Consider the following 15,502-nt stretch of genomic DNA (forward strand, 5'->3'; position numbering starts at 1 on the left):
ACAACATGTTATAGTGAGGATAAAAACAAATTAAAGCACATTGTATCATCTGCATTTATAACATTTGTCATAAAAACAATACATTTTCATAAGAATGAATTTCAAATTTCTTTAAATAATAAAAAAATGACCAAAGCCCTTGTCACTTTTCTATAATGTCTTTAATGCACCTTTAGTTTTGAAACTACACACACAGTCAAAGTAGATACAGTGGAGCATTCATGCTACGTGTCAGTGTTTCAGCTGGTAAAGGGATAGTTCACCAAAAATGAAAATTCTGTCATCATTTACTCGCCCTCATGTTGTTCAAATCCCGTATAATTTTTGTTCTGCTGAACACAAAATAAGATATTTGGAAGAATGTTTGTAACAAAGGAGATAGAGCAACCATTACCATAGTATTTCCCCCCTACTATGGTAGTGAATGGTTGCTCTATCTGCTGGGTTACAAACATTCTTACGAATATCTTATTTTGTGTTCAGCAGAACAAAGAAACTCATACAGGTTTGGAACAACATGAGGGTAAATGACAGAATTTTCATTATTGGGTGAAAAGGTTTTCCCTTTAAGAAGAACTGAGTGGCTTGGATGAGAAACTTTGCAACGAGCCTACTTTTATAAAATGTTGACTGGATTCGCGTTTTTTAGTCCAGTCAACATTTGCAATTCTAAATGCTAACTGGATTTGAAAATATCAATTAATTTAAAGTTTTTCAAATATATTTCTGCAGACTTAATATAATATGTCTTCTTAACTAAGCACAAGTAAGAAAATTAGTTCAAGTACAATGTAAAAACACACATGTACACAATAAGTGCATTGTATCAAATGATTAATTCAAATGTTAGTACATAGTAGTTAAGGCCACCTAATATAAAGTTCATGTTATGAGAATATGTAACTCTTTTTGCTTATTGGAGTCTGCACTGGCTCTATGCTTATTTTTGTTATTATTTGGGTTTTTTGGGAGGAAAGTCAAAAATTTAGAAGCACAGTTGAAGTAAATTTTATTAATACTGTAATATTTGTCATTACTATCTTTAGGTGAGCCTTCTTATCTTCTTGACCCTGAAGTCGAAGATGACCATCACGACCAGTCAAAGGGAGAACCAGTTACTGTTGACCCTGAAGTCGAAGATGACCATCACGACCAGTCAAAGGGAGAACCAGTCACTGGTGACCCTGAAGTCGAAGATGACCATCACGACCAGTCAAAGGAAGAACTAGTCACCGGTGACCCTGAAGTCGAAGATGACCATCACGACCAGTCAAAGGGAGAACCAGTCACTGGTGACCCTGAAGTCGAAGATGACCATCACGACCAGTCAAAGGGAGAACCAGTCACTGGTGACCCTGAAGTCGAAGATGACCATCACGACCAGTCAAAGGGAGAACCAGTCACTGGTGACCCTGAAGTCGAAGATGACCATCACGACCAGTCAAAGGGAGAACCAGTCACCGGTGACCCTGAAGTTGAAGATGACCATTACGACCAGTCAATTGAGGGCCTTATCATTAGTGACACTCACGACGATGAGGACTCGAGTGACGACGATGAGGACTCAAGTGATGACGATGAGGACTCGAGTGACGACGATGAGGACTCGAGTGACGACGATGAGGACTCGAGTGACGACGATGAGGACTCGAGTGACGACGATGAGGACTCAAGTGATGACGATGAGGACTCGAGTGACGACGATGAGGACTCGAGTGACGACGATGAGGACTCGAGTGACGACGATGAGGACTCGAGTGATGACGATGTCTTTTACAGTGCACTAGAGGACATTGTGGCACCTCAGTTGAGCCCACTGCTGGCTAAAAAGGGAACCCTTATGGGTCAGTTTGTTAACAAAACCCTAACATAACCCAACACACACACACACACACACACTTTTATCAGCGGTTTAATGGTTTATACTTTAAATTGACGTTAAAACATGCTTTGGTTAAGGTTGGTGGAAAAGTGTTTTTTAAATATTTCATTTATTATGTATGGGTGAAGTTGTATATTTTATACTTATTTTTTTAATGCCTACTACATAAAAAATGTCGTTTTTTAAATAGTCCTGTAGTGATGAAAGCACAAATATTCAATTTAGTAACTCAATTAATATATGTATCAGACAAATCTTGTTGAAATGGTTTTAGATAATGTAGCTGGTGTCACTGCTTCACATTTCATGTCAAAACATCTTTTTTTTCTTTTAACAGACATAAATTCCTGCTGCTATGAAATTGGCATCAAACTGGGTCAAGGAGGCTTTGGAGCTGTTCATGCAGCGACTCGTTTAAAAGATAACCTTCAGGTATCAATTTTCATTACTTACAATATCTATCTAGAAGCTAATTTATGTTGTATTATACTTGTCTGACTCTCTCATATCCAAGCACTCTTAGTGTGTCTAATATTCGCTATTAAGTGCACTTGACATGTCAGACCTGCTCTTCATGTTTAAAGTGTTATTTATGAAACTGTACGTGTTTCATGAATTCAGGTTTAATGACTGAAATATATAAACTTTGAACATATGAATTCTAACGCAAATCCTGTGTGTTTTTTTCATCAGGTGGCGGTGAAATTTGCGTCTAAAGAGGATGCAGAATTTGTCAGTGTTGTAAGTACTCTGCGCTCTCTCTTTTTTTCCACTCAGTTACTGCTTTTTAATTTCATACATCTCATGTTTACTGGTTTTTGAATAGACAAACTACCTGTCAACAGTTTGTCCAGGACTAGACTAAATCCTTCTACTCCTCATAATATCTGTGTTTTCTAGGACCGCTATTCCACACCAGTTCCACTCGAGGTTGCTCTACATATTCGAGCAAATCAGCTCAGGGTTCCTCAAATAATCCATCTTCTGGACTGGCAGGATGAAGCTGACTGCTACATTATGGTGATGGAGCGGCCCATGCCCTGTCAGTCCTTGGATGACTTCTTAGAGAGCTACACGGGCACCATGGATGAGGAGGATTTAGCCCGTATTATCATGTGGCAGACAATATTTGCAGTGCAGACGTGCTGCCAGCTTGGAGTGTTCCACAGGGATATAAAGCTAGAAAACCTGCTGATTAACCCGGACACTCTTGAAGTCAAATTAATAGACTTCGGATGCGGCGAATTTCTTACCTCTGCGGGTTACACATCCTTTGCTGGTATTTATGGTTTCTCAAAGTTAAAAATGTTGTTAGCATCAAATAATTTCTTGCAAGGTAATAAATATTCTAGTAAAAACTTACAAATAAAATATTTTTCTCCAGGCACAGAAGAGTTCTTCCCTCCAGAGTATTGGATCAAGGGCAGGTACTACGGGGAACAAACAACAGTGTGGTCACTCGGCATACTGTTGTTTGTTATACTGTGTGGGCATTTTCCCAAGACCCGAGACATGGAGAAGCTCCTCAAAGAAAACATGTGGAGCAGAGATGGCTTGTCACAAGGTGAGATCTTAATTTGAGCAGAGGACAATCTGAATTCGGAAACCTTCTAGATGCAGAAAAAATGAACATGTGAGCCTAGTGGTGTTTGTGAAGTTTAAGGTAATAATCAGACATCTTTCTCCACAGAATGCTGCGATTTTATTTGCTGTTGTCTGAAGCTCGACCCAGAGAAGCGGATTAAACTGGACAATGTCAATCTCCACAACTGGTTTAAGGTATTAATTACAAGCTTTGAAGTCTTTTTGATTCGGTTTACTTATCAGACTTAGCTTTTTTATGAGCTGCAACTGTCATCGAGTCAATCCTCATACAGATGACAAGTAGTGCCGAATATGTACACCTCATAAAATATTTTGAACTATGTTCTTAGCTGTCCAAATGTAAGAATATTACCTCTCTTTATTGCACATTTGTTTTTTATGCAGTTTTTGTAATGTATTTAGACAATTAACCTGATTTCTGTTTTTATTTCAGATGTGAAGAATAACAACTTAAGAATTATGGGTCTGGCACCAACAGCCTAACATACAGCACACACACATACACATACACACACCAGCACCCCATACTGGACCAGCAAACCAGCACCCCATACTGGACCAGCAAACCAGCACCCCATACTGGACCAGCAAACCAGCACCCCATTTTTAACTTAAACTTGTTCTTAAATCTCAATTTTTTAAGAATGTTGCTTCTCATTGTTGCACATTTATTTTCTATGCAGTATCATGTATTTAGACACTAAACATGATTTCTGTTTTTATTGCAGATTGATGACGTGGAGAATAACAACTTAAGGATTATTGGACAGTCTGACACCATCAGCCTAACATATACCACATACACACACACACACACACACACAGACTTTTTAAACAATTTATATTCTTACTCAGGCATGAAAAAGGCAAACCAGCAGCACCCACTGGACCAGCAAACCAGCAGCACCTACTGGACCAGCAAACCAGCAGCACCTACTGGACCAGCAAACCAGCACGCCATACTGGACCAGCAAACCAGCACCCCATACTGGACCAGCAAACCAGCACCCCATACTGGACCAGCAAACCAGCACCCCATACTGGACCAGCAAACCAGCACCCCATACTGGACCAGCAAACCAGCACCCCATACTGGACCAGCAAACCAGCACCCCATTCTGAACCAGCAAACCAGCAGCCCATACTGGACCAGCAAACCAGCACCCCATACTGAACCAGCAAACCAGCAGCCCATACTGGACCAGCAATCCAGCACCCCATACTGGACCAGCAAACCAGCACCCCATACTGGACCAGCAAACCAGCACCCCATACTGGACCAGCAAACCAGCACCCCATACTGGACCAGCAAACCAGCACCCCATACTGGACCAGCAAACCAGCACCCCATTCTGAACCAGCAAACCAGCAGCCCATACTGGACCAGCAAACCAGCACCCCATACTGAACCAGCAAACCAGCAGCCCATACTGGACCAGCAAACCAGCACCCCATACTGGACCAGCAAACCAGCACCCAATACTGGACCAGCAAACCAGCAGCCCCTACTGGACTAGCAAACCAGCAGCCCATACCGGACCAGCAAACCAGCACCCCATACTGGACCAGCAAACCAGCAGCCCCTACTGGACCAGCAAACCAGCACCCCATACTGGACCAGCAAACCAGCAGCCCCTACTGGACCAGCAAACCAGCACCCCATACTGGACCAGCAATCCAGCACCCCATACTGGACCAGCAAACCAGCACCCAATACTGGACCAGCAAACCAGCAGCCCCTACTGGACTAGCAAACCAGCAGCCCATACCGGACCAGCAAACCAGCACCCCATACTGGACCAGCAAACCAGCACCCCATTCTGAACCAGCAAACCAGCAGCCCATACTGGACCAGCAAACCAGCACCCCATACTGAACCAGCAAACCAGCAGCCCATACTGGACCAGCAATCCAGCACCCCATACTGGACCAGCAAACCAGCACCCCATACTGGACCAGCAAACCAGCACCCCATACTGGACCAGCAAACCAGCACCCCATACTGGACCAGCAAACCAGCACCCCATACTGGACCAGCAAACCAGCACCCCATTCTGAACCAGCAAACCAGCAGCCCATACTGGACCAGCAAACCAGCACCCCATACTGAACCAGCAAACCAGCAGCCCATACTGGACCAGCAAACCAGCACCCCATACTGGACCAGCAAACCAGCACCCAATACTGGACCAGCAAACCAGCAGCCCCTACTGGACTAGCAAACCAGCAGCCCATACCGGACCAGCAAACCAGCACCCCATACTGGACCAGCAAACCAGCAGCCCCTACTGGACCAGCAAACCAGCACCCCATACTGGACCAGCAAACCAGCAGCCCCTACTGGACCAGCAAACCAGCACCCCATACTGGACCAGCAATCCAGCACCCCATACTGGACCAGCAAACCAGCACCCAATACTGGACCAGCAAACCAGCAGCCCCTACTGGACTAGCAAACCAGCAGCCCATACCGGACCAGCAAACCAGCACCCCATACTGGACCAGCAAACCAGCACCCCATACTGGACCAGCAAACCAGCAGCCCCTACTGGACCAGCAAACCAGCACCCCCTAATGGACCAGCAAACCAGCACTCCATACTGGACCAGCAAACCAGCAGCCCATACTGGACCAGCAAACCAGCAGCCCATACTGGACCAGCAAACCAGCACCCCACACTGGACCAGCAAACCAGCACCCCATACTGGACCAGCAAACCAGCACCCCATACTGGACCAGCAAACCAGCACCCCATACTGGACCAGCAAACCAGCACCCCATACTGGACCAGCAAACCAGCACCCCATACTGGACCAGCAAACCAGCACCCCATACTGGACCAGCAAACCAGCAGCCCATACTGGACCATCAAACCAGCAGCCCATACTGGACCATCAAACCAGCACCCCATACTGGACCAGCAAACCAGCAGCCTACGCTGGACCAGCAAAAAATACAAAATAAGTTTTAAAAATATGCATGAATTGAAATTATATTCTCTACATCTTATCTGATATTTTAAGAGACTTATTGACCTTTCCTTGTGTGGTGTAAAGTTCGGGTAAATATAAAGACTCACTTGTTTATGAATTAATTAAGGAAAATAATGCAGGACATGTCACATTAGAGGCTGTTTTTCACAAACTATTTCTACCCCTTTATTTAGGGATCAACATAAGGAACGACAGAGCCTTCTCCTTTATGGTAAGTTCTTATACTGTACCTCATGCTTATTCATAATGATCTGCAGGAGGCTGTTTTATGCTTTTGGTATGATGTTTATATATAGTTAAGCTCTGAGCATAGCTATATCTTTTCCATAGAAGGACAACAGTTAGAAATTCAAAAAATAATGATATCTGCTAAAAGGGCCAAAGCAATAATGGTACCATCATCAGGTCAGGTGACGTAGAGTAGCATCTCCATTTTACAGTCATCAGCTTCTTTGTCTTCAGGAAGCCGCTTGTCTGAGTGTTTGTCATATTGTTAATCTATTTGGTGTCAAATTAGATCAGTAAATATGGCAACAAGTTGTGCATTGTCATGTGCCAAGGACGACACACATTACCTGTTTGATCTGTGTATGAGCGGAGCAGGCTTGGTCACTTCTGACTTTAACGTCACTATATGAAAGACAAATATTATACATTTTACTCCACTACATTTCTGTCAAGATCTACAAAGTCGAAAGTCGTTTCTGTAGCAGCTTTGAAAGTCAGTGGATGATTTATTTATTTTCTTCTTTAAAAGGTGTTTGGGGTTTTGCAGAAAGCCTTTGAGGAATCACTCTTGTAGGGTCAACAAGGGAGTATTCAGATAAACCAAGTTGATTATGTCTTAAGTGAACGTAAACAGTTTGGAGAAATCAGATGTGTATCAGTGTATATGATCCGTGCGTTCGGCCTTAAAGTGACGGCAGCTTTGTAAAGAGCTTTGTAACTTTTATACAAGTATTTAAAAGAGTTTAAGTAATGCCACCTTCACGTGCTATCGTAAATTTGATATTTCCACATCTGAAGTCGTGATTACGAGCTCATCCTATTCAAACTTTGAAATGGGAAATTTTTACCCAGGAAACTCGTATTTACGATAATTCCAAGAGCACATGAATGCAGCATAAGTCATATCCTCATACACATACGTATGTCGGATGGAGCATTACTGACTGGCTTAAACCATGATGGCATAATGTGCATTTATACAACAATAATAAAATAATGCTTCACTCCCGCCTGGCTCTCTTCTTGAGTGATGGAAGTAGAGGTCTTCACGGGGCAACAGAGACCCGTGGACCTGGGATCCGACCCGGGACCCGGACGGGTTCGGGTCTATATTTGAAATGGTCAGCCGGGTCCGAGTCGGGTCCCAATCTATTACTTTGGGTCCCGGGTCTGTTTAACGTTGTAGCCTATGTAATACGTCCATAGGACTCGGAGAACACCTGGCCGTGATAGTCAGCACAGCTTGTGTGTTTTATATAACTTGCAAATTGCTAAATTAGGATGAGAAAAGTTAAGCCGGGAAATAAAATTTAGAAATATAACAAAACAAAAAAAAACTCTTTCGTGCTCGCTCAGCCGTTTAGAAAGTGGGCTGATTTAATGCATGCGCGCAGTAAATGTACTCAACAATATATTTCAAATCAGCAACAAGACCTCAGGTGAACTGTCACATAAATGTTTTCTGTAACGCTCAAATTGCATAAAAAAGCTCATATTTCAGGTTGCTCCAGCTAACCCGCGAGTGCAGTCTCCTTCCGCTATGACTTTAAAAATAATGGGAATGATCCGTCTTGTTTGAGAGTCAGCCGAAACTTTAACGTTTTGGTAGTCAGACGCAGCAGATTATGGCAAATAAATAATGCTAACGTCAGCAGCCATGGCACTGAACGAGCAAAGTTATTATATGCGGGTTAACTCGAGTCGAAATGCCCTGCTGTAAATCCGTCACCATTACATAAAGTAGACTTTTACAGATGAAATGATGAGTGAATCAAGCATGCTTGGAACAACAAGAGAGGAATATTGTTAAACATCACAATCAGGTACAAGGAGGGAGACGACAGCTATAACGTTAGGGAGGCTGAGACAAAGTTATTTTTCGCAGCTTGTTTATTGACTTGTTAAGAGCAGTTTATAGTAGAATATGAGATATTCGGGTCCAGTAAGGTCTGTGTCTTCCCACTGGGTTCGTTTTTTCCCCCCAAAAAAATCAACATACTAGTCTTTCTGTCTGTATTAGGTACCTTGCCCTACATAATCATTGAGTCACTGTGGGGGCAACCTGGTCTCACGGTCTCAAAAATCCGTGGGACAGTCAGCATCCGTGGTCCACACACGGATTCACACATTTAATTATTTGCATTAGTAAAAGTAGACATGATTTTATGAATATTTATAGCCTACTTTTATATTTCGGAGCAACTAGCTTCACTCCTACCCTTAACCTACCCACTAATCAACAATATAAAACACATAACAGGCAAATAAATGTACAGTCACTGTTATTTATTGCAAAAACGGATCAGAAACAGTATAGAAGTATTAAAGGACAACTCCGGCAAATTTTTAAGTTTATCTTGATCGTTATATCTTTGTGAGTACAGTCTATAGAAAAAAACGAACCAGATTGGTGCTTGCAATGCAGAGTTATTACAGTTAATTCCCTCAGCTAAAACGGCAGCTTTGGGGGCATGGACGTAACGGGTGTCTTTGTGCCTCTTAACAGACACAAAATGCAATTAAAATGTCTGTCCAACATGAACAGGGCCCTCACACGACAACGAGATGCGTTTAGTCACTTAGCCATTGTTTAAATTCACCTGTTTTAGCCGGCTAGTTGTGTCTCGCGCTGAAGTCCCGTGGGAACTCAGCGGTAGCCGGAAAATAGTCAGTCCAGTTGGGAAGAGCGTTGTGTGTGTAAAGCACGATTATTTTATTAGGCTACTGCACATCTTTCCTCAAGCCGTGTGTGCCCAAATGGAAGGATAAATAAAGTTTACCGTCTTTAACAATGGAATGGCATTTTTCTTCAACCGGCCCGGCTGTGTTGTGCCTTTATCCCTCTATGGTACGGTGTTGCCTCGAGGCAACATAGTCTATTTTAGATTATTCTTAATCAAATGAAACACCGATGTATTGTTCAAACCTATCCCCGGGACGAAGAACTCAAATACTAATCAATGAAAGTGTAAAAAAATGGGTCACATGACCCACAGGGGTCCATTTTGTGTCCTGCTTCAGTCATGTGCACAGGTCACATGGTTCCATATTTTCTCCAATGAAAACGGCATTTTTCACTAATTCCCTGTCCAGATAATCACCCACAAAAATATTAGTCACCTTCACTGGTTAGTAAAAAATTATTTTCAAGAACTTTACATTATATATCATCAAATGTTTTAGAGTAAAAAACAAAAAAACTGTGTGTTGCCTCAAGGCAACATTGTACCATAATGGAATTGCGTAAGGCCATAGCAGATACACTAGGTTTGATACAAATACAGCATATTTGTAAGGAAAAGAGTTAGAATTATCTAAATATATCTGCATTTTTGCACAATATTGTAATGCATGTATAAAAATAGTAATACACATACTATAACTGCATATATTATGATCTGCACATTTTCTATAGCACTCAAAAAAGGTATAAAACACAACTGATGAGGATGAGGTGTCATGTGATGAGGAAGATGAGGCCAAAGTGACAATCCGGCAGGGAGAGAGTGAGGGTGAGATCGAAGATGGAAATGAGGATGAAGATGGTTATGACATGATATGATAACTTGATGTGATAACTAGGGCTGTTTCGAATGCCATTTTTTGAGCTTCGAAGCTTAGGTGGCAATCAATATCGAATATTCGAAGCTTCGGTGGGTGGGGCTAAATATATAATAATAGTGTCGGTTTGCATTTGTATCATCTTTCACGACTTCACGTTTCACTCTTCGGCATCGTAAATGTTTTGCGGCAGACCCAGTGGAGTGCAGTGTTGCATTTGGTACAATATGATCAGGTGGCACACATTCTTTAAATATTAATAAACATTTAATAATCTTTTAAATAGAACAGTTTCCGGTACGCATTACACGGGCAGGTTTATGCTCTGAAAACGGACAGCGCACAAGTGATACAAAACACAGTGTAGTGTAGTCTGGCTCCATTATCTTCATTAATTCAACAACATTAACGGGCCTCATATCCATAGCGACAAACACTACTATGGCATCTGTTATCTCTCTCTTTCTTTTCTCTGTTAACGGTTTTCGGAATTCCAGGATCTGCTGTGAAGGTTTGGGTTTTGTTGAGCATGTTGATGGCTGCGATACCTGTGGATGTACCTAGAAACAAATTATTATTAGCCTGTGCTGCTGTATGTTTTTAAATAGTGTCGTATTTGCAATTAGCCTATTTATCATAGCAAATTAAGCGCATAAAAGCAATTTTTTTGTGTTTTTTTTTTTTGCCGCGTGCTACTAACAGAACTCAGGTGATTTTTCAAACTTGTGGTGCTGTGGTAGGCCAGTTTCAAATCGCATATTAGACACACTACCTTTGTCTTGTCATCCTCACTTAATTTAAAGTGCTCCCAAACAGCTGAGGTCTTGGGCATTTTGTACCTATTAAGTATGAGATTAAATAAATCACTACGTTCGCCAATGGGTGGTTCAAGCATGAGTGAGAATGAGTCCGCGACGGAAGTACGTGTAAAAAAAAAAGAAAAGAATATTCAAATCTCAAAACTGAAAATCGAATGCCACCTCACCGAACGAATATTCGAATATTCGATTATTCTAGTACAGCCCTAGTGATAACTTGATGTAATAACTTGATGGGATGGCTTGATGTAATGGTTTGGTAATACTTGTGTTCCACGATGGTACAATGTTGCCTGAGCGCAACAGCTGAATTTGAAATGTTGCTTTTTATTAAATATGAAATTTGTAATACATTATAAACTGGATAAATGTGTTTGTTCAGGTCTCTGGTTAAAGAAATTGATTTTTTCAATAAATATATTTATTTTTTCTACATGAAAACGTAAAAAGTTTAAATTTGTCCATTGTGGTACAATGTTGCCTTGAGGCAACAAACTTTTAAAAAATAAATAAAAATAAAAATTATGAATTTTTTTATTGCTATTGTTAAAGTGTCCTATTTTAAGCAGGAAAAACACCACAAATATTTTTTTCCTCATTGAAATCATATTGCGTACCATAGAGGGATATAAGTTAGTCAATTGTTCGCTGCAAATTTTTACAATTCAGAAAGGCACAAACTCGAACCATTTCTTCTTCACTCGTGAGCCCGATTAGATCATCACTGTAGTGATGTCTGGTCACGAACGATTCGTACTTTTGAACCGGTTCTTTTTAGTGAACCGGGCGAACCAGTTCACCAAATCGGACTGAATCGTGCTCAACGGTTCGCGTCTCAAATCAGCGCTGACCACACACGTTATTTTAGTTACTCACTTTCTGACATGAGTGACAGTCCCTCCGAATATAAATAAACTAATGTCTTGAATTATATTTTGCATCTCCAACCGTTCACTGAACTGAGTCATGTTTTGCCGAGAGATCTGATGAACTCACGAGCAGCTGATACTGAGCATGAGCGAGTAACTGAATGAGCAGCGGTCCTCTCCTCAGGATCAGCAGTAACGTTACAGAATCGAAAACAGTTTCTCTCGGACACGTTCAATACTGAGGACCGACGAGCGAGCCTCTTCATAAACATGATGCTCTTCTCGACTTTCCGGCTACCGCTGCGTTCCCACGGGACTTCAGCGCGAGACACAGCTAGCCGGCTAAAACAGGTGAATTTAAACAATGGCTAAGTGGCTAAACGCATCTCGTTTTCATGTGAGGGCCCTGTTCATGTTGGAAAGACATTTTAATTGCATTTTGTGTCTGTTAAGAGGCACAAAGACACGTCCATGCCCCCAATGCTGCCGCTTTAGCTGAGGGGGGGCTCTGGGCATTAACTGTAATAACTCTGCGTTGCAAGCACCAGTCCGGTTCGTTTTTTTTTATATATAGACTGTACTTACAAAGATATAACGATCAAGATAAACTTAAAAATTCACCGGAGTTGTCCTTTAACTAATGTTGCATTCCAAGTCTTCTGAAGTCATACAATATTTTTGTTTAAAAAAATCTAATTGTGCAGAATATACACACAAAAAAAGAAAGAAAAATAAAAAGTCAAAAACTTTTATACCGCTTCATTCGAGTACAAATAGTAAAACAAGACTTACAAATTAATTTAAAGTTGTGTGTGGGTGTCGCTTGAAAAGATGAGGGTGTATGACAATTAAAATATTTCATTGATTAGTTGTCTATGAAATATGTAACAATACAATATTTGGATGGTTTTACCCCACATGATTCAACATATTGGCACAAAATCTATTTGAATCCAAGTTTCGAATCCAGTTGTTTGATCCATCTGCTTGTCTTTTCTGTAGTTGTCCGCAGTCTGTAAAGTCACGTAAAGTTTAAAGATGCCCTAAAATAAAAAATTGAACCATTGCCTCCTTACAGACCCTTTTTATGTATTTTTAGAAACTTGGTTAAAACAATTGTAGAACAGAATTAAATGTATATTAACAGGAAAATCTTGTGAAATAAAACCATTTCAACCTCGTTACACTCACCCCCACTGATTTCACTAGATTTTGCGTAACACCATGAATAGCATACAAAAGATTAATTTATCATCAAAAAGAAACAAAATAAAATAAACAAAATCATGCACAAAATACTCAACTCCACAATGAGATTACTTAGCAATCAGGTGTAACCCCCAAACATAGACTGAAGAAAGTCTACCAACATTATTGCTGTCCATTGAAGGACTAGGAAAGGCAAAGGTTAGCCTTTACCCAACCATAGGAAGACATGCCATATATACATCCTATCGACAGATTACATCCAAGTTTGCATAATTGTCTATCTTAATAGACTACACACAAAAGTGCATTACTCCTTATAAAGAAATTCAAAGTGCGAAATACATGAAGTAATAAGAAAAAGGAAAAAAAAGAGGAAAAAAAAGAAGTAACGCCCAAACTCTGTATCAACTAATTTCGTTTTCTCCAAACGAAATTCACAACAAATAGGTGAGACATAGTCTGAATGAGCCTATTTAACGGCTTTACCAGTCTTAACAGACTACACACAATTACATATTCTTTTCTCTTTACGAAAATATAACACAGAAATTGTATCAATAGATAGTATATTAACAACAACAGAACCAAAAACAAACAAACAAAAAGTTATACAAGAATAAGTAACTCATAGTATCATTTTGGTTTACCCAAAGAGATTCTTAACAAATTGACAAGACATAGTCTGAATGAGCCTATTTAACGGCTTTACGAGTCTGCCATGTCTAGTACGATAACCCTCACTCTGATCAGGTTCTTTCCCTGACAACTCCGTCTTTTCAGAGGTAGATGGTTGTACAGTAGGAGAAGTCTCATTAACCGTGCTATATTCGTGAACTGCCATAACTTCAGTGACATACTCCCCACTCAAATTGACACCTGAGGCAGAATCATCCTGATTCCCATTTGTGTATTCAGAGGGGTCACAACCACGGTTATCATAGCCCACATGGAAATCAGCACCAGCAAAAGTAACCTCACACTCACTGTTAGCAGATGTCACCAACTCCCCTTCAACTTCCACACCATCACTTGCCTGAGCAGTTTCCTCACACATCACATTCTGCTCATCCAATTCATCTCTGTTTGCTACAGAACCACCAGAGCTGCTAGAGAGGTCAGCAACCCACTGAGTAGTCCTTTCTTCTGCAAGCTGCTCAAAACTAGAGTCCTCAGGTTCATCACCACTCAAACTGGATAACTGTTCCTCGACAGCATCTGATTCAAGCAATGGCAGAAAGTCAACCGGCATAATCAAATTCCTATGAACAGTTTTAACAATACCCGAAGGGCTTCTGAGTTTGTATGTGTTCAACACAGAATTTTTGTCAATCTCTACATAAACTGTGCTCTCCCAACGATCTGCCAGTTTCTTTTTACCTCTTTCGCCTTTGTTGGCCAATAAAACTCTTTGGCCAATGTCAACTGTCAACTGTCCCTTACTTCTTTTGTTGTACATTTCTGCTTGTTTGTGTTGTTGTTTTTCTGACTGTGCAAGCTTCATAGCTTTGCAGAGGTCTCGCTTGAGTGACTGCACATACTTGTCAATGTCAACTGTTTCTCTACTCAAAAGTATGGGTTCAAACATAAGGTCAACAGGTAGTCTCGGAGTACGGCCGTACATGAGAAAGAAAGCGAAAAACCCGTTGTTTCATGAACTGTACAATTATATGCAAAAGTCAAGGTGTTCAACATTTGCGGCCATCTGGCTTTAGATCTGGGGGGCAATGCACGGATCATGTTACCAAGAGTTCGGTTCATTCTTTCCACCTGACCATTGCCCATTGGGTGGTATGGTGTGGTGTGCGATTTGTCAATACCAGCCAACTGACACAGCTCCGCAATCAATAAACTCTCAAAATTGGCACCCTGGTCAGAGTGAATACTAACAGGGAAACCATACACGCAAAAGAAGTTGTTCCAAAGAACCCGTGCCACTGTCTTCGCAGATTGATTAGGACACGGATATGCACACGCCAACTTCGTAAAATGGTCAGTGACTACTAAAACGTCAACAGACTTGTTGTGATCTTCAGCTGACCAAAAGTCTATACAGACTAGTTCAAGTGGCGACGAAGTGGTAATGGAAACTAATGGGGCCCTAGCCTCTGGTTCAGGAGCTTTGCTCACAATGCATCTCTTACAGTTGTGGACGTAATCCTTGACATCTTTCTCCATTTTATCCCAATAAAACCTCTGTCTGGCCAACCCCAATGAACGCTGCTGACCCTGATGGCCCGCATCATCATGGACGCCTTTCAAAACTGCCATTCTAAGCGCTTCAGGTACAACATATTGGTAAGCCTTCTGTTTTGTCACTGGGAGCTTGGACACACGATA

At 41.3% G+C, this 15,502-nt stretch overlaps 1 protein-coding gene and 1 long non-coding RNA gene across 2 annotated transcripts; both read left to right on the forward strand.

Moving 5' to 3' along the window:
• Positions 1–1,835: 1,835 nt before the first annotated feature.
• Positions 1,836–4,280, forward strand: LOC137087110 (serine/threonine-protein kinase pim-1-like). Its single transcript, XM_067452043.1, has 7 exons — positions 1,836–1,844; positions 2,220–2,314; positions 2,576–2,623; positions 2,783–3,161; positions 3,267–3,446; positions 3,573–3,661; positions 3,921–4,280. The coding sequence occupies exons 1-7, from the start codon at positions 1,841–1,843 to the stop codon at positions 3,924–3,926; spliced, it is 801 nt and encodes a 266-aa protein (XP_067308144.1). The 5' UTR covers positions 1,836–1,840; the 3' UTR covers positions 3,927–4,280.
• A 2,075-nt stretch (positions 4,281–6,355) lies between these two features.
• LOC137087126 (uncharacterized) lies at positions 6,356–14,483 on the forward strand. Its single transcript, XR_010907529.1, has 3 exons — positions 6,356–6,548; positions 6,654–6,691; positions 14,258–14,483. It is a non-coding gene; the product is annotated as an uncharacterized lncRNA (long non-coding RNA).
• Positions 14,484–15,502: the final 1,019 nt, after the last annotated feature.

The sequence above is a fragment of the Pseudorasbora parva genome, chromosome 1, assembly GCF_024679245.1.
Source record: "Pseudorasbora parva isolate DD20220531a chromosome 1, ASM2467924v1, whole genome shotgun sequence".
In the NCBI taxonomy this organism is placed as follows: Eukaryota; Metazoa; Chordata; class Actinopteri; order Cypriniformes; family Gobionidae; genus Pseudorasbora; species Pseudorasbora parva.

Coding starts and splice junctions, on each gene's coding strand:
- LOC137087110 (XM_067452043.1), top strand. Junction 2,315..2,575: donor GTTTAAAAGATAACCTTCAG/GTATCAATTTTC, acceptor TTTTTTCATCAG/GTGGCGGTGAAATTTGCGTC. Junction 3,162..3,266: donor GGGTTACACATCCTTTGCTG/GTATTTATGGTT, acceptor ATTTTTCTCCAG/GCACAGAAGAGTTCTTCCCT.